The following is a 23093-nucleotide window of genomic DNA, read 5'->3' on the forward strand; positions in this document are numbered from 1 at the left end:
CGATATTGCATACGTACATTTCTTGTAAATGTATCGTAAAAAGTTAGTATGGTCAAAGTGAAATACCGTCTTTGTAAGTTTGTTCTTTGCCATCTCAAATCGTCCTGGTTCACTTTAAACATTAGTTACCTATATTATTATCAAGTCTGGTGTTATTTTTTTTAAAGTCAAACAGCATTAAGTTGATAGCTGTAATTGAATATCTAGTTATAAGTTACTAGTTACCATCAGTGTAAAATAAAATCAGGTCGCAGAGCACTTACAATATTATTAAGTTTAAGTGGAACTCGGTTTAAGTGTAATTCATTTGGAGTGTAACTTGTACGAGGGCAAATTTAACTTTGGTAGTCAAAATGTTTTATTGGTTTTGAATACGTTTCACCAATTCATTAAAATTTTAGTGAAATTAATATTTTTAACATACACTCTAATCTTCTATAAAACTAACATAATTTTTATTTATTAAATGATATCTTAACATTGTAACAGATACGTTTAAAAAATTTTATTTGATAGATACAAACATGGAACAAATATTTAAATGATTAAATAGACACAAATATGAAACAAATATTTAAATGATTAAATAACTTCGTATTTAATTACACGCATATCATATACCTATTATATTTTTAATTTGTTGACTTGTCATGATATTAAAAATATTATCATAAAACAATTATTATAAGATGATTATTTTTCTCAATTCTTTTTAGAGAATTTTCCAAAAATATTTTCATTTTCAATACTTTTTGATATTTTTAATATTTAGAATAAACCAGAGTTGAGACGTATTTGAACTATTGAAGTCCTCACTCATGTTTTTATACTTCTCGTTAGTCATTAGTTATATTATATCACAAGGTATAAATAGTTGTGTAATTTTTACTACATAATATGCATTTAATTACACGCATATCAGTATACATAATATATTTTTAATTTTTTGACTTGTTGTCATGGTATTAAAAATATCACAAAACTATTAAAATAAGATGATTATTCTTACCTATTCTTTTTAGTGAATTTTCCAGTAATATTTTCATTTGCAATACTTTTTGATATTTATTCAATATTCAGAATAGACAGAGTTAAAACGTATTTGAACTAATGAAGTTCTCTGTAATGTTTTTATACGTTTCATTAGTAATACATATTATATCACAATATATAAATATGTAGTTGTATAATTTTTATTTTTTACAATATTAAAACTCAATAGCTAATCGACGACTTAAAAAAAATGTATGGACATTAAAAACATTTAGTGATTTTAACTCTCCTAAGCACCCCCTTCCTATTTCAAATTATAGAAGTGAGATTAAGTATATATTTTAGGTTTTTCTTCTCCAATTTCAATTTAACTTTACTTCACAGTACTATGCGTATATAAGGTGTGTATAGACTATAGAAACTTCCATACCACTTCCATACGACTTTTACGGTTTTACCTTTACCCTTTACCCATAATATTCTATTCATCTGACATTATTATGCAAAGTATTATAAAAAATCGATCATTTAATGGTTTGTTAAAATTGAATGAACTAATATAAGGCCAATGGCCCACTAAATCATGTTTAAACTTATACTTATCTATTATTGATTTATTGCATGTTTAGTTACTGGTCATTATTATGCTACTATATAACTCTGTATTGGTGTTATTGTATTATATAGGTGTTTTTAACACATTTAAACGTGCGGCAAACTATCGTCGCCTTCGTATCCATGGAAACAATATATAAGGCGAATGAGACGTCTCGGGCGATATTAAACTGTCGACGTGTTATTTTTTATTTCAGTATCGTGAAAATCCAAGAAAAACAGAAACTAATTCACCGTGGTCTGTGTTCGTATCAATTGTAATGTTATAATCATAAATTCCTGTTGTTTCAATAATTTACAGTAAGTATTAATCACCGTCTATAATATATAGTAACCACTAAACAGATAGATATAATATAATCATATAACAACCAGGATATTGTTTTCGGTGACGTTTAGACTATTTAGGTTGTAGGGCGTAGGCTATATTTTTCCAATATTAATACATAATACCTATAAATTATATTATACCCTCTTCACGTATAATATTATAATAATGTAAAATTGACGAATTTTAATCTATCGCCGACAATGGTTCGCGGCACTACATAGTAACAATAACGATGTTCATGGACATCATTTCATAAGGGAAAAATTGTTATGCGTGAGTATCACGTTCCAAGATAACATCCCGCCATCCCGGAAGTTCTCTAGACTAACCATTGCAATTATAGTAAACAAATAATTATCTCTACGATTATTTCTAATATTCTATACTCCACGTACGTAAATAGTTAATATGGTACTCAAATACGTTGAACAGAGGCGTAAGGAGTCTAGGTCATTCGGCTAAAGACCGACAGGAGTATAAAATACAGGACAACAGATCTAGGAAAATGGACCTATACCAAATATATTAACAAGGATAGTCGATTGACGGGAAAATTTTCAGACACATAAAAAATTATAATTTTTATTTTGTTAAATTTAACATGCCCACGTACTAGTTACTACAGTCGTCGTCAGATAACATGGCACCAGTGCATCGACTAACGCCTGGGGGGCCCGATAACGTTAAAAAAAGTGGTTCTCAACATTCTACCCGAATTGTTAAGGCTAACTACCATAATTTACTATCGTACATTTCTAGATTTATCATTGAACAATTGATATTAATACCACGTGAGTGAGAGATCGTACGCAGTGATTTTTAAAAATATTTTATATGTTATCGCAGCTGAATAGCTGACCAGTGTAACAATAATAATGAAAAGATATTTAGTGTAGGTACCTATTTAAGAATTATTATTATTTTTTATTTATTATACAAGATTTATCATACCTATAATATAAATAAGTATTATCTTAACTTTTATATATAGGGCTAGGATTTATATATGTAATAAATGGAAAAGTATACAAATAAAATATTTTAAATTCTATCAATCATAGTTTTTATATAAAAATTGATCACAATTAATGCACTTGAGTATTTTAAAATTAGTTTTGAAAAACCCCTAGAAAATGTTTCAAAAATTATAATAATTTACCTCCTCCTCTTTGAACTTCGGGCATTCATCAATATAAATGTTACGCACAAAATATAAGATTTTATATCTACTCGATAAACACGAGTCAATTAGTAATAACCACAATCCACAAGCCTAAGATAATGTTAAAGATCAATTATATCAGTTTACAAATTGTTTATGTATGAAAATAAAGGAATGATTATAGGTCTTCATTAGATAAATACGATTTTATATAAGTTTTTTTAAATACACATTTAGACTAAAAGAAATAATTATGTTAATGTACAGAAATCATAGCCATAGTAATTAATATTTCTATGGTTAGTATGTGTTCGTGCAGTTATTTATATTTGCTGACTAATTAGTTATGTATATGCGCGTGTGTATAGGTACGTGTTCACTGTTTATCAGTCAAAAATTACATCATTTTCGTATTACTATCTATATAATTAATAAATTATAATTCATCGCCGTGTATGCATATCGTAGTATACGTTGAAAGGTTGATTTTGAAAATAATCTGCATCTGTAACTAGTACTAATTACATGTCCTTACTTAACGCATGCTGCATTAGCACTAACCTGCCAAAGTAGAAATATTTACCCATTCGCTCATTTCTTTAGTTATTTCCAAACGGAATTACTATTATTTGTCTTAACACTCTTAGAATTTAGTAGAAGTAACATATTTAATACGTTTATATGTACTAAGTACTTATATAGTTATACATATACCTATTACAAGAACTAAATAAGATAAAATTACAATAAAACAAAAATAAATAAAAAATAAATGCCTGATTTAATGTAAAATAAAAATTCTCTGCACTCGCATCACTTTAGTGCAGAATAGAGGAGTATTATAATTTAAAAATTTGAAATATGAAATCAAATGATTAACTATTAATCAAATATATGCACAATGTAAATATATATTTATTTACCATGTACCCGATCATTTTTAGTTCCTGATCAAAATGATGAATATTTTGGTTTTACAACGATGTTTGTATTTTAATTTCTCAATTGAGTGAAATGCATTAATTTCACAATTAGTGATTTTTGAGTGTGTATTTGATTATCTATTGTTTTTTTCTTTTATAAATGCCAATAAAAAATGAACAAATAAGTAAAAATGCTTGAAAAATTAGTACAAGGTCATAATAGGTAAGTAGTTCATTTTTCACAACAAAAATATCAAAAATTATAATTACTATATTTTTCAAAAGTATTAATTTAAATTGAAATTTTGACGGAATGTCGAAAATCACAAATTATTTTGTAGTAAGAAATTAATAAAATATTTTTTATTTCCACTATTTTCTGTTTGCAAGTTAAGTATAAAATATTTTTAGTTTCTTCTAAAACTGTCGATAAAAAATAATTCGCTGATTATAAATTTCGAAAATTTAATACAAGATTCCATATAAGTTTTTTTTTGGATTCGAATCCCAATACTTAAGAATGAGTATACTATATAATATACTTGAAATTTTCATTAAATGTTTATTCTATCATTTTCTATACATGAAAATTTATAATAGTATTTTGACACCTTTAAGCTATTTACTATTTATTATTATTTAAAATAAAAAAGTACGTTTTTACTGACCTCTTATCTGAATCAAATTTACATGCGTTGCGTACAGTGATTTTACATGATGGTAATAATCAATTAATTATTTATGTTTTTTAACATTTTAATAGTTTTAATATATATTGTTAAATGTTTTCAAATAACTGTTAATAGAACTTTTTTTTTCAATAATAATCAATTATATAATTTTTTTAAATTTTAAACAACACATTTTTTAAAAATAATTATAATAAATTAAAAATTTCTTAAACACACGAGTATATATATATATATATATTAATAATTTAATATCTATTAAAAATACATATTGTTTTCAAATAATAAACAATCACACTCGTATTTTTTTCAAAACCTAAATTCTTTTGTTTAATTCTTTTTACGTATTATTCATAACTCATTAATTTTTTATTTTATAATAATATACTGTTTTTAAAGTTTATTTTAATCTAATTTTAATTTGTACATTTTCAGATACTTTGAGACATTATTAATATTACTATTGATTTTAATATAAATATCTGTTTGAACTAATTTGGTTAACATTTTTAAAAATGTAAAACTATTAGGATACGATTTATAAAATTGTTCATTACTTTAATGAAACATGAAAAGATTCATAGTTCTTTGTGGTTTTGTTTAAATTTGTATTATAACCATTAAAATATTAAAATTAAAATATATTTTATTGATTATTATTATCATGTTAAATCATTATTTTATTTATTATGGTGCAAATGGGTTGAACTAAAAAAATTCCTTTTTTTGTTGCAATTGAGCGATACACTGAATATCTGCTCATAAACTACTTGCACAGTAAATACATCAAATAATCAAAATGCTGTAGTTAAGCCACTTATTTAAAGGTGATAAACCAAAGTATTCAATGAACGTGACGAATTATTATTTCCAATTGTAGGCTAGATAGTTATTCCCTGATTGAGCTTGTCGAGTCATGCTAGGGGGAGAAAGACAAGTTAAGTTTACTGGTATAAATGATAGCCTCCATATAATATCCAAATATCCAACACTCTAATATGAAAAACTTAGCCCGGTTAACCCTTATTGACACAGTATTTTATTCAATAGTCATTTTGTTAAAAGTGCGGAGTCTATAGATTCCAATATTTGGCCATACATACCTACTTCTTAGAAAAATACAATTTAATTATGGCGTAAAAATGTAAAATGTATTAAAATAAACGAGTACTTATGCCAAAATTAGAAGATATTATTTTTCCTGCAGAATACCAGTATAATTTTATGTGTTTGTATATTATTGATTTATTCTATACCTGTATTACTATAATTTAATATGTATGTATACTGTAAAAGATTAATTTCTTAGGGTTTTCGTATCGTTTATAAATTATAGCTTTAGAAAACCTAACCTATGTTCATTGAAGAGCTGTTAATTTCCGTTACACACGTTATTTGCATTTTATAACTTTTCGGATTTCTCTATGATACGCACACTTTTAATTTATATTTTTGTATATTATACCATATCATTTTTATCATTTAATATATATTTTCTAACAAATCTATGAGTACCTATTTACACTTTTGAAATTTCGCATGGAGGGGTTACTAACAGGGAGTTTTGAACGTCCTTGTTTAGATTCATAACACGTGTTTCATGGTCATTGATCGTTATCAGTATAACTCGCTTCCTTAGTACCGAATTGGTGTAGTATTGGGTTAAGAATTCAATTCTTTATTTGAAACCAAAGTGTAATATTATCCTATTGAAAATGCCCTCAAAAACGGTATGTAATAAAATTGACTATAAAGTTATATATATACTAAATAATAAAAATATTTCTTAAGTACTATATGTTGGTATCAACTATCAACAACACTAAACTATCAACATTAATTAAAGAATAGTTTATTTAGAACAATTTAAATATATCTATATAAAGTATTGTCTATTGGGATTAAGTTAGTATTATTTATAAAAATTATTTAAGATTAAGAATTTAGTTAAACTAATGATTAATGAAATATATTTCCAAATTTAATAATAAAAAAAAAGCAGGTAAAATTGGAACCGCTCTGCTGTACATTATGTGCCGTGTGGATCACTATTATATATTATAGGAGTGTTAAATTTGAATCCAATGATAGATATCATTGTAAACGAAAAACGATTCTGAACGAAGATGATTTGTCACTTTGTCAGCCTAGGATATAATTTCCAATAGTTGGTGAAAAAGGTAGTTTATGTTTTAATGCCTGAATACACCAAAATTTAAGTTCTTTTATAATTATTGTAAGGTAAATTTATGGAAAATCTTGTATTAAATTTTCAACTCTTAGTTACTTATACAAACATTTTTATGAATAATAACTACAAAATAATTTCCAAATAATCAGGATTTTGACGAATTTTTGTTAATATTTTAATTTCAAGTGCTGATAAAAAATTGTGCACAAATTATGCTTATCTATTCTTATAGTTTTTTAATCACTAAGAATAACTTATAAGGAACTTTGTGTTGAATTTTCAAGTATTTTGACTCGGCCAAAAAAATTTTATCGACGCTTCGAAAAAAAATTCTCAGAAAAATCGAAAATTTCAGTTGTCTATAAATAGCTCAAAAAAAGTCAAAATATTTTTAAAATTTAGCCAAGTATTTCAAGTGATTAGTTTTTGAGTTACAACTATTTAAAAAAATCGATTTGGTCAAAAACTGGTTTTGCGAAAAATTCTCGTTTTTTTTTGTTTTTTTCAACTTTTTTTTTAAAAAATGTTGGAAAATGTTTAGTTTTGACTTATAATACACCAAAGACATTCGCTTTGCCATCGGAAATCACCCCCGAAGTATGAAATTGAAGCATTATTTCGACTTTTTATGCTGTACACAGACACAAAAACAAAAAAACAGAAAAAAAACCCACACATCATTGTAGAATCAATACATTCATCACTCCGTTCAGAATCTAAAATATTACAGACTTTTATAATAGGTACCAATAATTATCAATGAACAAAATATTTGATTGTTTTAAATTTTAAAATTCAGATTTTCTCAAAAATCTAATTTCCTACATTTAACATCTCTACTTATTATAGACGTACCTATTACATGAATAGAAAAATCATGTTTAAAGAATAAAATAATAAAATGTTAATAAATTGCCCATTTGTTTTGTAACATTTGTTGATATAAAACTTATACAGATATCACTGAAACATTTAAATGTTTATTTTAAATATCAAAATTATAATGAAAAGTGTATACAAAAATGCAAATAAGTTTTAGTAAGAATATAAAGTAGAAGATGAATCCATACACAAGAAAACCTTACTTATTCTATAAACCATTAGGTAAATTGTATATTACTACATATTATATAAATACCAGAAAATAATCAAAGCGAAATGTTTTTATTATTATTTTAATTTAAAAATTGTGTACTTAATTTATATTTTATTTAAAACTGTATCCTAATGTATTTTGAAATTCTGAAATGTAATATACAGAGTAATTAGAATAAGAGATCCAAACGAATGGCTAAAAGAAGTGCGCAAGCAGTACTTCAAGAAGAAATCAATAACAATGAAGATTGGACAAAAATTATGGAAAATCCGGGAATGTATGGTAAAAAACTCACAATAATATAATAACAAAATTATAAAATTGTTTACTTTTATTAATACTTCATTATTAATTATTTGTTATTTTAGTTATCGATATTTATTCAGAATGGTGCGGTCCTTGCGTAGCGATGATAACATACTTAAGAAAAATTAAAATGGAATTAGGAAATGAATATTTAAATTTCGCTATAGTAAGTATTGCAAATTTGCAAAACCTATTATCATGTTCAATTTTGTATTAACTAATAACTATACGAACAATTGAAATATATCTATATCAAAAATCAAAACATAATTTAAATGGAATAAAACTATGATTTCTAGATAACTCAACAAGTTAAGAGTTAAAAGTTTTAATTTTAAATTTTTAAATATTAATTTATTATAAAAATGTTATATATGTATGTTAAGTATTCATAAAAATAGATATTTTTCGCTTACTCCAATCAATGTTATGTCTATCAAAACAAATAAATAATTTAATAACAAAATTATTTATAATTTCGTCTCATACCATATGATACTATAGGTACATCACCACCAATATTTATTAAAACTAAAATTTAAAATTAAATTATTAATCTCGTCAGACAATTGAAAATAGACTATTCTAAATATGTTATTTCTTTTATAGGTTTATGAATATCATTATATTTATAATTTATAGTCCACTTAAACACGGTACATTATATATCACATAAAATATATGAATCAACACTTAGTATATACAGTAGAACGATGCTCATTAGCCCACTTTTTTATTATACTTATTTGTCAAGCATAATATTTACAAATTTTTTTGTGTAATATTGTATAATATTCTACGGATTTTAAAAGTTCTTTTAATAAATAAAAACTTTTTTTAACTACTATAATACAATTATAGGCAAAATCTGACAACATAAATGTGCTAAAAAGATTTCGGCAAAAAAGTGAACCCTATTGGATGTTTTTTTTTGTAAGTAATTAAATTTATTATTAACAGCTAATAAAATATATTGTATTATTAATATATATATACATACTAACGTTAACTATAAATAATTATTTTTTATTAAAAGGATGGGAAATTGGTCAATGTCATTATTGGCGCTGATGCTCCCAGATTAATTCGATTAATAATAGAGGAGTTGGAACAGTATGTTAAATACAAGAATGGAGAAATTCATAAAGAGTTTGTGAGTGATTAGTACCTATGGAATTTGTATTTTTGTGTATGAATTATCATAATGAGCGTCGAATAATTCTCTAATTTTAATTGCTATAAATTAATAGATACCAATAAGTAAAGTGACTGATGAGGAACAAAAAAAATTAACTGAAATTGAAAACTACCGAAAACAGAAAACTAAAAAAGAAAAAAAACTTAGAGGTATGTATGATTTTAATGTTTTTACTTTTTTTAATAAATGATGAATACATCTACAACTTATTTTTGTTTGTTTTAAAGCATAATTAATGTTTTTCAAAAGTATTTTACTAGCCATTGTATTTAGAAGTGTAAATTAGATATAATACTGCAGATTTACTTCTTATTAGTCTGTCTGCAGTCATCATAATGAACTAAATAATGTTTATCCATGTATTATTTATTATATAGCATACTAATAAAGTTTAATTCATTAGCCGTAAGTTTAGTATAAATTATCATACATTTCTCCTTTCATTATGAAATGATATAAATGTCAGTAATGTTCAGTAAAAAATTTTACTGAACTTCTAAGTTTATACTTAATGGTTTCAGATAAAAGAATGATGAAAGTGAGAGAACGTGCTCTGAAACAATTTTCATATAACATCCAAATGCAAACGTGTGTCATGTTTTTCCCTCACACAGTTCAATACATTATGGTGGAAAAACCATTGGAAGAAGGTGCTGAAGAACTCGATGAACCACCTGAACCTGTGATGATAGAAAAAAGGGTTTGTGAGGTAGCCAACTCGTGTGCTAGTAAGTATGAAGAACTTATCGTTATTGAAGCAAAAGAATTGAAATTGACAGAAGACAAATTGTCTGAGGTAATTATAAACATATTTTGAATATAATAAGTTAGGAATCAGGATAGTAATCGGTAAAAATAATCGATATACCTAACGTTGAAAAAGTTTAAATAAAAATATATGTTAAGAATAAGAAAGAGAAAAATCTAATAAAATAATAATCGATAATATTTTTCAATGTATTAAATATTTCAGTCAAATAATAATAAAAATACTAAAGATATTCTTTCAAATATTTATTCTTCTGAATATTTTTACATAATACAACCAAGTGGTTAAGAGTATTTGGGCTTAATTACTCGTGTAGATAATTTACACTGATAGGTACCTATATGCTTGATTAATAAAAATTTTAAATTATATAACAGTTAGTACTTGTTGATTATATACTACATTTAGAAAACATTCCGTGATATGTTAAAACCCAACAGATGGGTACCTACCACAATAGTACCACATAGTTGGTAAATCTATTTTTTTTTATTACCGCCAATGTATCACTCTCGTGCTCGGACATTTTGAATAGGAAACATGAAACATCCCACAATTTTCAATAATTTACAGTTGGTATAAACAACAAGTTAATATAATCATTAAGTTATTCGTAAAGTCCAATACAACCAACATATTATTGGATTATGACTCATGAGAAGTATGGTTGGAGGTAACTAGCAATTGTATAAATTATTGTAAATAACAAAGTTAAAGGTTTTTTAAAAAAAAATGAGTAAATAAATTATTAAAAAGTTACAAATGTCAAAAGTTTTCTAAAAAATCTATTATCAGTATATTATACTATTAGCTTTTTTAAATTTTCAAATAAACTGATAGGTACCTAAGCCACGAATAAAGGATAGGGTCCACCTTATAGGGTGTATTTTAACTGCATGTCTGCACTATTTATGGGTTTACAATTTACAGAGGTTGTAATTTTCATACAAAGCAAGGTACCTACTTACCTAGATAGTCGATAGATCGATTTAAGATTTGAAAATTATACATTATATACATATTACATTCTTCCATTATAGATGTTTTTTACGGAAAGAGAGTTTTTGGAAAGTTTTCCGCAAGAATTGATCGATGAATTATTGAGTAAAAATGTGTATTCTGTAATGTTGTCAATGCCTACTGTCAAACACGATACCGCTACTGAAGAAGTCGCTGAAGATGACGAAAATAAACCCGTTTCTATCGATTTAATGGGAGAAATAGAGCTGAAGTTGAGCACGATAATTTATGGTGATAATGGAAGCCCATTAAACCCTAGTCCAAATTCGTAAGTGCCTAGACTAAGTAACTAACTAAATTAGATAAATATTTATGCTGTATACGTATATCTATCACGTATATATGGAGATATAAACGTGTAAGCGTAGAATTTATGCAAGATTAAAATTACTTAAATATAATAATAAACATTTAATTTAAATAATATAAAATTATTAACTATTCAATTTAATAATTTACAAGACATAAACTAAAAATAAAAAAAATGTTGATGATTCTAATGACCATTATGGCAGTTTCCCAAAATGTTCACACTACAATGGAAATTTGTAAATGTTGGCGATCCACCATATTATACATCTTTTTGCTCACAAATATGTAATATTTAAGTAATATAGCTATACTTAACATAAATATCTCTTAACTATACTTAGTATTTAATAATAACACTGTAAAAAGTATTCAATTTTTAAAAAAAAAATGATGATTAATTATTACGATCAGTGCTAAATGTTTAACTCGTGTGTTAGTTGACTACTTATGTGAAGCTAAATTTGAATAATATCTATAAATTAAATTAGGTTATTATATTTATTATTTAATCACAAACATCATAATGCCTAGTTAATAGTCGAAATATTATTAGTACCACGGTGACACTATTTTGAATTAGGTACAAAAAAACTTACCATTCCTCACATTAATATTAGACATTTTATCAAAAATAACTATGAAATAATAACAATCAGAATTTCTATACATAAAAAAATATATTTCATTATTTCCTAATTAGTTTTGATAGTTTTCAATTATTAGAATTATTTCCAATAGGCAATAACATAAAATTATATACAATATTACATAGGCGTAAATTGAGTTTTAAATTTGGAAGGAAACCTAAAAATTTTTTTAATGAAAACTGTGAGTTATATTTTTAAATAGCCATAAATATAATTTGTTTGAAATGTGTCCAGAATTGTTTTAGATTAGTTTTAATACATTAAATCCCTTGCTTTGTATATCTATGTGTCTATGAATGTCCACAATCGATGAATGCTGATAGTCACTCAAAAAAATGTTGTCGTATATTTAATAAGTCATTGGTGAATGTTGATTGTTGGTATACTGATTAAATTTATGATGTTAGTAAACATTCACTAGTGACTGTCGACATTTATAAAATAATATTGTTGAATTTTGGTTATGTTGATATTATTTAATCTAATTTAGGAATAAGTAATAACGGAAGCACCACAATTTATTATAGTATAGGTACAGAATCTTATACTATCTAGTACCTATGCAGTATAAGTATTGTCATGTGCACCCATCTGGGGGGGGCACTTGCCCCCTTCTTGGCAAAAAATATTATAAGCTTATAGTTTAATAAATATGGTATATTTACATTTATGTATGAAAATAGCAACAAATCTTTGTTATCTTACATTTGAGATTTATTTTTATTTTGATCCCTTCTAAAATTGTACGTATGGGTATTGTACAAATTGATAATTTTGGTAAAATGTTTAATTACCTTACCCAACACCCAACTACGCTATTATCTAACTATTATATCTGGATAACCTCCATATTATGCTGCCTTGCTATCATAGTATATAGATATAGACCTTGCTATCTATAGTATGCTATTGTTATAGAACGTAGTTACCTATATATTTTTATTTTAAATAAAATTGTATTGAATCGATTTATTTTTATGATGGAAAACGTGTGTGAAGTATTTTATAATAAACTAGCTGATCCCGTGTACTTCGTTGCCCGTTAAAAATGCCATTATTATAATATGATTCAAACTTTGTTTTATTTGTTATTTAATATTTGGTTTAACGGTGTTCAAAACTTAGATATTTTCATTGACCATTTTGAATATCAAAAAACTTGTACAAGCACCACTTTAAAATGCGAATTTTGTAAAATGCTTTCTTATTACACAATAAATTTGTGGTACGAATGCACTATGTAAATTGCAAGCCTCGATCTATCATTGTTCAGGCTCTACGTTTATCAGTCAGTGAGTTAGTCAGGTTATATTATAGCCATTAAGTTGCCCGTGAGACTTTGTTATGATTATGCGAGCAGTATATTATCAGGATGATAGCGTAAATTTATGATTTCTAACCCTTAAGTTTCAAAGTTATGTACAAAAATAAAACTCATTTTTACCGATTTCAACCCTCCTAAATCAAAATTTTGAAAAATCCTTTCCTAAGGCAAGATAAAATTATGATATTAATCCATCTTCAACATTACAATTCGATAACTCAAATAGATTCGGCTCTGAGTTGATTATTATTAAAGTACTCTTTCCTTTATATACAGAGATTTAATGATTTAGTATCTCAAAAAAGGCATGATAATAATTCTTTTTTTCTTAAATTTTTAATTTAATTAAACTTTTATATTGTTTCTATTATAATAAAAGGTATATTAAACCGTTGTAACATTAATACTATAATAATATTATGTGCGAATATGTACCCGTGTCAACATTAAATAAAACCATGTTGTGTATGTCAACATTGACCAAAATCGTAATGTAAATGTCAACCTCTACTAGTAAATGTCTATATTATTTTAATTTTTTAACATCCAATTGATTAGAACAGAACAATTAGGTGTATGTAGACATTCACCAGATGAATATCAGCATTCACCAATTGCGGACATTCACAGTAATGTATATATTTTAAATAATTTAGTTTTCTGAAATTATTATATTCTGAACTTAAATTTTAAAAATTTAAACGATAAAACAATAAATAATTATTCTCCCGTTAATATTTTAATGTCCATGAGAAATAGCTTGAATATTGATATTTTTAATTTTAAAACTCTAAAGCAATTTAAATTTAATTCTAAAACAATTGAATTCTATATTGCTATTTTTAATTATTTCTTTTTCTTATTATTATTATTATTATCGTAGACTTGCAGATATACATTCGGTAATAAATGAAAATGGACAAAAAATACCATCGGTATACACCCCCAGAAATCCGTTGAGTAAAGCTTCGGCACTTACTATTTTGTTTCGCAAATTCTGTAAGAACCAAGGATACGTCGCACCCCTGCCTCCTGCACCACAGGTTAGAGAATTAGTCTTATTACACGTGGTAGAATCTTTTTTTATTTTCTATATTATAATATATATAGAAGTCAATAATGTTCTACAATTTTTTGTTGTGCTAGTCGTTAAGGTGCATTCCTAATCCAAATTTGTTCAAAATCTCACATATACTCATATTTTGGCGTATTTTTTACAGTACCTTATTATTTTTGATATCAACAAATCTAATACTGTGTTGCCAATCATCGAAGATCTGGAAGAAACAGTAGTGTACTATGGGTTTTTTCGTAGCGCCGATCCCGAAAACCCCAAACTATTATGTAAAGACCCCGAAATGTTGACTAAATATGGTATGGACAAGATTGGGTCAGTATCTTACACTATTATTATTATTATTATATAATTTACGTATATTAAATATATCAGTTAAGATTGGAACAATACGAACCTATTTAAAGTATTTTTAGTATTTGAAAATTAATTCCTCAAAACTGTTTAGCGTCACCAAAAATAATAGCTATATTATAGACATATGGGTAACAATTACTGTGCAAAAATTTTCAAAAACACATTGCATAATGTAATCGTTTCACTGAAATCACAATTAAAACTAATCGAATCAATAAAATTACCTACTTATTGTTAGTCTTATAAATGATATTTAAGTTAAGTTAAGTCAATTGTAACACATCGTAAGACATTCGTCTTTCGTCGCTCGTACCTATCAAATATCCATATCGGTTAGGTAGCAGTTAAAATTGAAAGTTATGAACTACAAAAAATATGTTTTATTTGTAAACTACCAAAGAGTAATAATTATCAGCGAGTTAAAAATTTGTGTAATTTACTCAAGTTTTGTTTCTAATTTCGTTTGTGCATTTAACTGTAAAACACGTGTCCGATCTTTCGTCACGCATTCATCGCTTTGTTCACAAAAATTCGTAGTTTTGATATTTATTTCAAAGAGCGTGAAAAGAAGGATAAACATAATATTATGTTAAAATATAGGAATGGTATCTTTTCTATAACATCTGTTTGTGATTGGACTGCTAAAAATCATGATCATCAACCAGTGGCGGATACGAGGGGGGCGATGGGGCGATCGCCCCCTCCTTGGGCTGTATTTTTTAATTTTTATATAATAAATTATAATATTGGGCTGGAACTCACTGAAAGCTGATATTTCATTTGTGAAAATCCCCCCCTTGGGTGATTTCTAGATCCGCTACTGTCACCAACCATCGTAAACCATCGTAAAAAATTGACCTAGTCTAAGTCTCTCCGTGAACTATAAGAGCTCATCCTTGATAATTGAACACTCTTATAACCTCTGTATTAGACATCAGGATATTATTAAAATAGGCAGGTTGTTAGATTTTATGGTTACTACTTACTGCACATGGTTGTATAATATAAGTACAGTGTATATACTATATTATAATCAGTTTGAAATAGCAAATGGGTGAGATATGAGGGAAGACTTGACATAGATGGCAGTTACCTGCGTAAACAGTATCATCTGGATGGTTGGTTTGATAAACAAAAGCGCCTCGAATATTAAAGCAATATCAATTATTTTATCTTGGAGTGTAATAACTAATAAGAAATCTGTCTCTATGATATTTTTGCGTGTTCACCCTTCACATTTCACTAGAAAATCAGGGGGGAAGTGTCAGTATATTAAATTATATATATTAGTTGCTGTACGTGGCGTAGGTCGTTAATAAATAGATTTTATATCACTAAATATGAACAATTCTGTGTAATTTAAAATAATATAACACTGAATTTATCTGTACTTACTTTTACTTTTATCTAAATTTTAAAACTTACCTAAGGGATTCTTTAATGGAAACAAATAATTTAACTTAAAAATATTTTCATGAGTAAATAAATAAATCTATAAATCATTCATATCGATTCTCGATGTATATAATACATGATATTATACAACGAATATAATCTTATCAAAAATTACTTTGAACTACAATAATTTTTTTATTTATAGTAAAAAAAATTTTAATTTTAAAAATATTAATCAGAAAAAAAGTAGTTGACGTGGTTAAATAAGATGAGATGTTAATAAGACTGTTATAAGACTATATATATTATATATTATATTACTGTTATTTATAAGACTGTTCTTATACCATATTATATTAAATGTATTTTTAATTTTTCAATTTTTTTTTTTTTACAACGTATTGCATAATTGCGTCAATGATTATTTTTTTAAATGTTATCTGTACATCTTGTATAATAAGTAACTACATAATATATTACATTTTTTATACAGTAAAGAAGCCAAATTAGTGTTGTCTGTGCTCATGGACGACAAGGACAAAAGCCTGTTACGGTTTGTTGACGTGGGGCCGATATACGTAAGCCCTAATGAGGAAGTGGGCATTGACGATGCTATTAAATTTTTCCCATACAACTTCGACGAGATGGATGGTGAAATAAAGTTGTGGTTAGATCAACAAGAGATTCAGAGTGAAGGTGTGGGCGAAGAGTATGACTTTGGTGAAGGTGAAGAGGGAATAATAGAAGAATACTCCTCGCAGGATCAGTAACAGGACCCAACGAAATAGATTATCGGTTAATATTAGATTTTCCCGCGGATTCCAACAGCTTAGTTATTTACAATCATTGGCGTGGATTCTAGATTGTTTTTGTTTCAATCTTAATAATATGTGTATACTTAATTGTACATAATATATATTTATGTCATTCTATTCATAATAAATGTTTTATAAACAATTGTATTATTAAAACATTTGAAATAGTTCGAGACTCAAACTATGAGTAGATTGATATTATTAAAACTTTTAAGGTCATTTTAATATGGTATTATTATGGCGTATTTTTTGGTGTATCAGAATAATTGAAGATAAGAAACGTAAGAGAAGAAATCACATTTGATTAGTCCCAAAAATGGAGTATTATTTGTATCTGTTTGCTATGGCGTAGCCAAGGGGGGGTTTGGGTGTTCAAACCCACCTCCCTTGGCTTTAAAAAAAATAAAAATTGTTTTTATCATGTATATGAATTTATAGTTTTGTTAACTGTTATACTTATGTATTATTCAATTAGCATACAACTTAGTACATTTTAACGCTCCTGGACAATATATTTTAAAGGTAAGCAAAAAAAGGTCAGTAAACCCCTCCCCCTCGGGTAATTCCTGGCTACGCCACTGTCTGTTTGACAGAGTGTAAAAATTTTCGAAAATTTAATACATGTATGAAATATGAAATCCCGTACATTTTTAATACATTAAATTAAAAATGTCAAAAATACTTAGTCACTGACATTTGTTGTCACATCTGCTCTTCAGAATTATAATAAATACCAATATAGCATAGTTTTTCTGTATATAAATATAATTACATAATATAATACATTTTTATTGTATAATATTTAACAAATTATCTATTCAAATAACTTGATTATTCTACTTTAAATTCGTAAGTAATGTTTTCAATTACCAATACAAACCTCTACAGTTGAGTTACAGCACTTATAGCCTCTCAAAATAAAATACTTAATATTAACTAATTATAATCAGACGCGCATCCAGGATTTTGATTAGGGGGAGGGGTAAACATTTCCTACTTCCTTTACACACAAATAAACAAGTCATTTACTCAGTTTTTTACACAATTATGTACTTCACAGTTTCACACAACTTTCACAACGGCAAAATCAAACGAAGTAATATTATACTGAATTTTCCAAACGAGATTTTCATGCCTACCACAGACGAATGACAGTCATAGGTAACTCATAAAGTCAATAAAGTCATAAAGTTGTTGTTGTTGTTGTTGTTACAACAAAGTCAATCCAACGTAATCGCTAGCATCTGTAAACCTATTTTCAAATTTTCAATTTTCAACGAAATAAGCTATCGACGATTTCCACAAACCTTATACCTATCAGTTATCAGTTAGGAGAAAGGGGTCAGTATATCAAAAACGTTGTCATTCATCATTGTAATACTATATTAATTTATTGCTATAATAATATATAATTTAATAAAAAAAAATAATTTTTCGGGGAGGGACTCGAGTCCCAAAGTCCCCCTGAGTGCGCTACTGATTATAATAATATACCAATTCCCATTTTCCCAAATAAATTAATTGCTGATTGGACTGGAGTATTAAATTTAAAAGTTTTTATCTAATTATATTATTATTATATCGTTAAAAAAAGTTTTAATATGTATTATATGCACCATATAATATGTTCTTAAAATGTTATGAAATATGTAAAAATATGATCTTAGTCCATAATGAATTTATTCAAATGCAATTATTTTTATAATTGTATCATAAAAATTAAAAATGTGGGTAAGTGAGTAGCACTCTTGTACATAATGTGTCAATTGGATCGCTGTAATGAATGTATATAGATTAATGATTTATTATTGTATATAAAAAATGGTTCTGAGCAAAAAAAATCTATCATCCTATATGACAAAGTATATTTCACGATATATTTTTTGATAAAGTTATTAAAGTGTCTAGTTTATTTTAATATTACGATAGAATCGGTAGATTAATTTAATTTTTGCCAAAAATATTGCATTTATCATTTGTTATATTATTAGTTTATTAGTATTTAAATATTCCTTATATTACATTTTAAAATCTTGGATACAAAAAGAAAAATTTTAATGAATTTCTAACTACAAAATAACTTGTACATTTCCGAGATTTTATAAAAATTATAATTTTGAACACTTATTAAAAAATTTAATGACTATTATTAAAAACTATAGCCAATGTGCTATTCAAAACCATACTTAAAGTTGAAAATCGAAGTATTTTATTGACTATTTAGTACTTATCACACACACACACAAAACACACCATTGTAAAATCATCATCCAGCCAGAATTTAATACAAAAAATTGATTATTTTTTAGCTAGGATCTGGCGATAAGGAAAATAAAGATAATTAATATGTAAAATTAACATTATTTTATTGTCGAATTTAATAATAATTAATATTTAAGTCAGACATGAAACGGTTTGGTTTGGCTCACGTGCCTGTGATCTGAAAACATTGGAAACGATATATAATTCCCTATCAATATTGTTAGGTTAATTATACAAAAATAAAAAATATTCAAACTTATCAGAATAATTTATGTAACAGGAATACATACTGTGATTGTGATTGCTGGCTGCTATATCTACTAATTACTACTATCTATTACCACAGCCGCAGCCACCACCACACTGTCACCAACCGGGACACCACCACCGCGCGACACATAAACTGAGAATATAAGTACCTAGCGACTAGTCAATGCGCCCCTGGTACTTTGGACTCTGTTAGGTTGGATTCGTAATCGAATCGAATATTTACCGAGACTAAAAACGTCATACAACCAATCTTTTTAATTTATTAGTTTATCTTTTTATTGGTTTAATTCAAATAAATGAATAACCTTAGAATAAATATAATTTTAAATATTTTATAATACCTTTTAAAGAGTAAATATGACCAATTATTATGTTATTAGTTTATTACGAGATCTTATTAAAAAGTGATTTCATGTGAAAAAACCGAGACCGATATCAGACAGACAACAGCTACAGTAAAAAAAACTGTTTATTTATTATAAAAATTCAATAGTAATAAATTCGATTGCAAAATTATACATTTATATTTTATACCTATATAATATGTACAGTATTTATATAAAATATTAAAGTTAAGTATAGACATTATAGTACTTAATTGTAGTTTAGTCTCCATTACATGTAAATCAATTTATTTAAGTATTATACCCTTGACTAAGATGTACTAAAAGATTTTTAATAACTAATAGAAATTTAAATATATGTGATAATATATTTACTTTAATACTACTTAGTAATATAGACCACGGCTCAGAATGGTTTTTTGTACACATTGATTTATTGATTTATCATTGAATACAAATTTAAATTTAACAAATTAATTAGGTACAGTGACACATTATGATAAATGTATGTGATGAGGTATACCGTTTATACACTTTTATCTCTGTCGTCTTATACACCTACATTGTATAACAGATGTATTACGTACTTGCTCACTTTTTGTAGTAAATGATCGATAAATAATATAATTAAATTCCCAATTAATTTTAGGTTCCTTGCGTATAATATGTACCTATTGGAATTATATTATATCCTGTTGAATTATTATGATAAAAATGTAAAAATCATTTTGTTATTTTAATCTTTTTTTGTTTGCAAATTATACAGTTCGTCTTTCCATTTAAAAAGTAGATTCATTAATTATTAGAACGATTTAAAAGGAAAAATTAACAATCATAATGACATTTTTCATGGCAATATCTATAAAAAATTTATCAAAATAGTTACAAAGTGAACAAAATCTCGGTCACGGATAAAATTGCGTACCTACTGTACCTAGATATGGAGTTTATACGCTGTACTTTTGCATTTGCACATAGGAATAAAATATAAATGATGATTTTAAAATTATAAATATATTAAACAATATTTTATAATTTTTCAAAGTTCAAAATCCAAAGTGGTAAAAAAGTATATGATTCTAAATAGTTATAATATACCTAATTGACATTTGTGGAGCGGTAGAGGCAAGGAACATACCTAATTAATAATACGCGCCCGTGATCACTAAAATACTATTTCAGTATGAACTACTTATAAGAAACATTGTATTAAATTTTAGCTAACTAACTTTTCGTGATTTTGACGAATTTTGTCAAAATTTGAATTTAAATAATTTTTTAAAAAAATTAGCATAGTACTTTTAAATAGTAACAATTATTTCTTTTAAGAAACCTTGCATTGTGTATTCAAGCGTTTTGATCTAACAAAAAATTTTTTATTAACATTAATTGAAACTTTTATTTTAAAAATCAACAACAAAATATCTATAGGTAATCAAGTTTAAGAAAAAATAAATTAAACGTCCAAAAATCAAACATCGTGAATACTTTAACTCCAAACAGTTTTTAAAAATGTATGATCATCCAATAAACTTTTTTGTTAGTTACTGGTAGAAATATTTATGAAGAGTCTTGTACTCTTGACTCTTGTATTACATTTTCAAGCATTTTACATTTTTAGTAAAAAATTTCAAATTACAAATATTTATAAATACCTTAAAAAATATCGAAATATTTAAAATTTTAATCATATTATTTAGGAAATTATACCTAATATAATAACATTTAGTGACAATTTCAAGTTGTTATTTGTTAGGCTCATTAGAAATTAAATTCGATTTAATCAAAAATTGGTTTTGTGTAAAAATACCAGTTTTCCAGTTACCTATTAGTACCTATACAATAATAAAAAAAATGTAAAAAACATTCATTATAAAATCAATACATTAATTTCTCCAATGAGAATCTAAGAAAAATGTATAGCTAGAATAAGAATTTAATAAAACTAATTAATCTCAAATGGGCCAATACAAGTCGTTATTTTAAGTTCGTTTTAAGAGTAGTTTCAAATGGGAATATTAAAATATGAGAATGCCTAGATACTCCTGATGCAATAATCATGTATAAATATTTTTTTTGTGAATTTTAATGTATAAAAACCATATTTTTAAAATTTTAATGCAATATTTTTGCCCAGTAACTTGTAACAAATAAAACTTTTTATAAATTGCATTAAACTCACCCGCAGAAGTATGCTGCCTTATTTTGTGTTGTACTTAACCTTATGAATATAGTTTATTTGTATCTACTAAAGTCAGTACTATCCAGAATTCCATGTCTTCTACAGTAAGGCATCTACAGCCTGAATTGTACCTACGCCAATAATTATTTTTATTAATTCTATTATTAGTTATACATTCCAGGTAATCAATATGGTAAATTAAACTAATAACTGATTAAGTAGGTACCTACCTAATTTATTATTGTTTAAATATTACAAAAAAACATTAATTTTTAATACTATTGTTAATAAATAAGTATTAAGTAGGTATATAAAGTATTTTATATGAAATAAAACTGACATTATAGTACTGTATTAATGAACTTAGCCATCAACATTTAAAATGACCAATTCACATCTATACAGGAATGTTTTAAGCAATAATTATTAGAGTACCTAGGTAATATTATGTTTAGTGATGTTCAACAATTCCATCATAAATCCGATTATCTGATGAACCAAAAAAACAAACCAAAAAAAAAAAAACCCGTTAGATATCCTTCACTACTCGGAGCACATCAATTATACACGACCTACTCAAAGCCCAAAGGCAATGAAGAGCTACACTTAAAACAATTGAACCCTACTTTGTATACCATCGACTCCGCGTATTGAGTTTGTTCTGGTCACACTGTTGGACGCCAGTGTCCATAAAAATATTTTTTTTAAAAATGAAAAAGAGAGAAAGGCGATCTGTACACGACCCTTATGTGCGTACCCGTATTTGTAAATTATGTGCCCTGTCCCGTCTAGCGCGTTAAGCTCGACCACAGTCGAA

At 26.1% G+C, this 23093-nt stretch overlaps 1 protein-coding gene across 2 annotated transcripts; it reads left to right on the top strand.

Moving 5' to 3' along the window:
• Nucleotides 1-1734: 1734 nt before the first annotated feature.
• LOC114120611 (uncharacterized) lies at nt 1735-17345 on the top strand. 2 transcript variants are annotated; one of them, XM_050207602.1, is made up of 12 exons: nt 1735-1908; nt 7862-8008; nt 8165-8282; nt 8369-8472; nt 9168-9239; nt 9343-9459; nt 9557-9653; nt 10026-10300; nt 11314-11561; nt 14460-14619; nt 14797-14966; nt 16897-17345. In XM_050207602.1, the coding sequence occupies exons 3-12, from the start codon at nt 8192-8194 to the stop codon at nt 17171-17173; spliced, it is 1611 nt and encodes a 536-aa protein (XP_050063559.1). In that variant the 5' UTR covers nt 1735-1908; nt 7862-8008; nt 8165-8191; the 3' UTR covers nt 17174-17345. The 2 variants fall into 2 exon arrangements, with proteins under 2 accessions (XP_050063559.1, XP_027838372.2); XM_027982571.2 differs by lacking the exon at nt 7862-8008.
• Nucleotides 17346-23093: the final 5748 nt, after the last annotated feature.

This window comes from Aphis gossypii, chromosome X (assembly GCF_020184175.1).
Source record: "Aphis gossypii isolate Hap1 chromosome X, ASM2018417v2, whole genome shotgun sequence".
NCBI classification, from domain to species: domain Eukaryota; kingdom Metazoa; phylum Arthropoda; class Insecta; order Hemiptera; family Aphididae; genus Aphis; species Aphis gossypii.

What these genes read in the sequence shown, in the direction of transcription:
- LOC114120611 (XM_050207602.1), top strand. Translation starts at nt 8,192, where the DNA reads ATGGCTAAAAGAAGTGCGCAAGCAGTACTTCAAGAAGAAATCAATAAC. An exon ending in TTAAACCCTAGTCCAAATTC is followed by an intron (nt 11,562 to 14,459) that starts GTAAGTGCCTAG and finishes TTATTATCGTAG; the next exon opens with ACTTGCAGATATACATTCGG. An exon ending in CCCTGCCTCCTGCACCACAG is followed by an intron (nt 14,620 to 14,796) that starts GTTAGAGAATTA and finishes TATTTTTTACAG; the next exon opens with TACCTTATTATTTTTGATAT.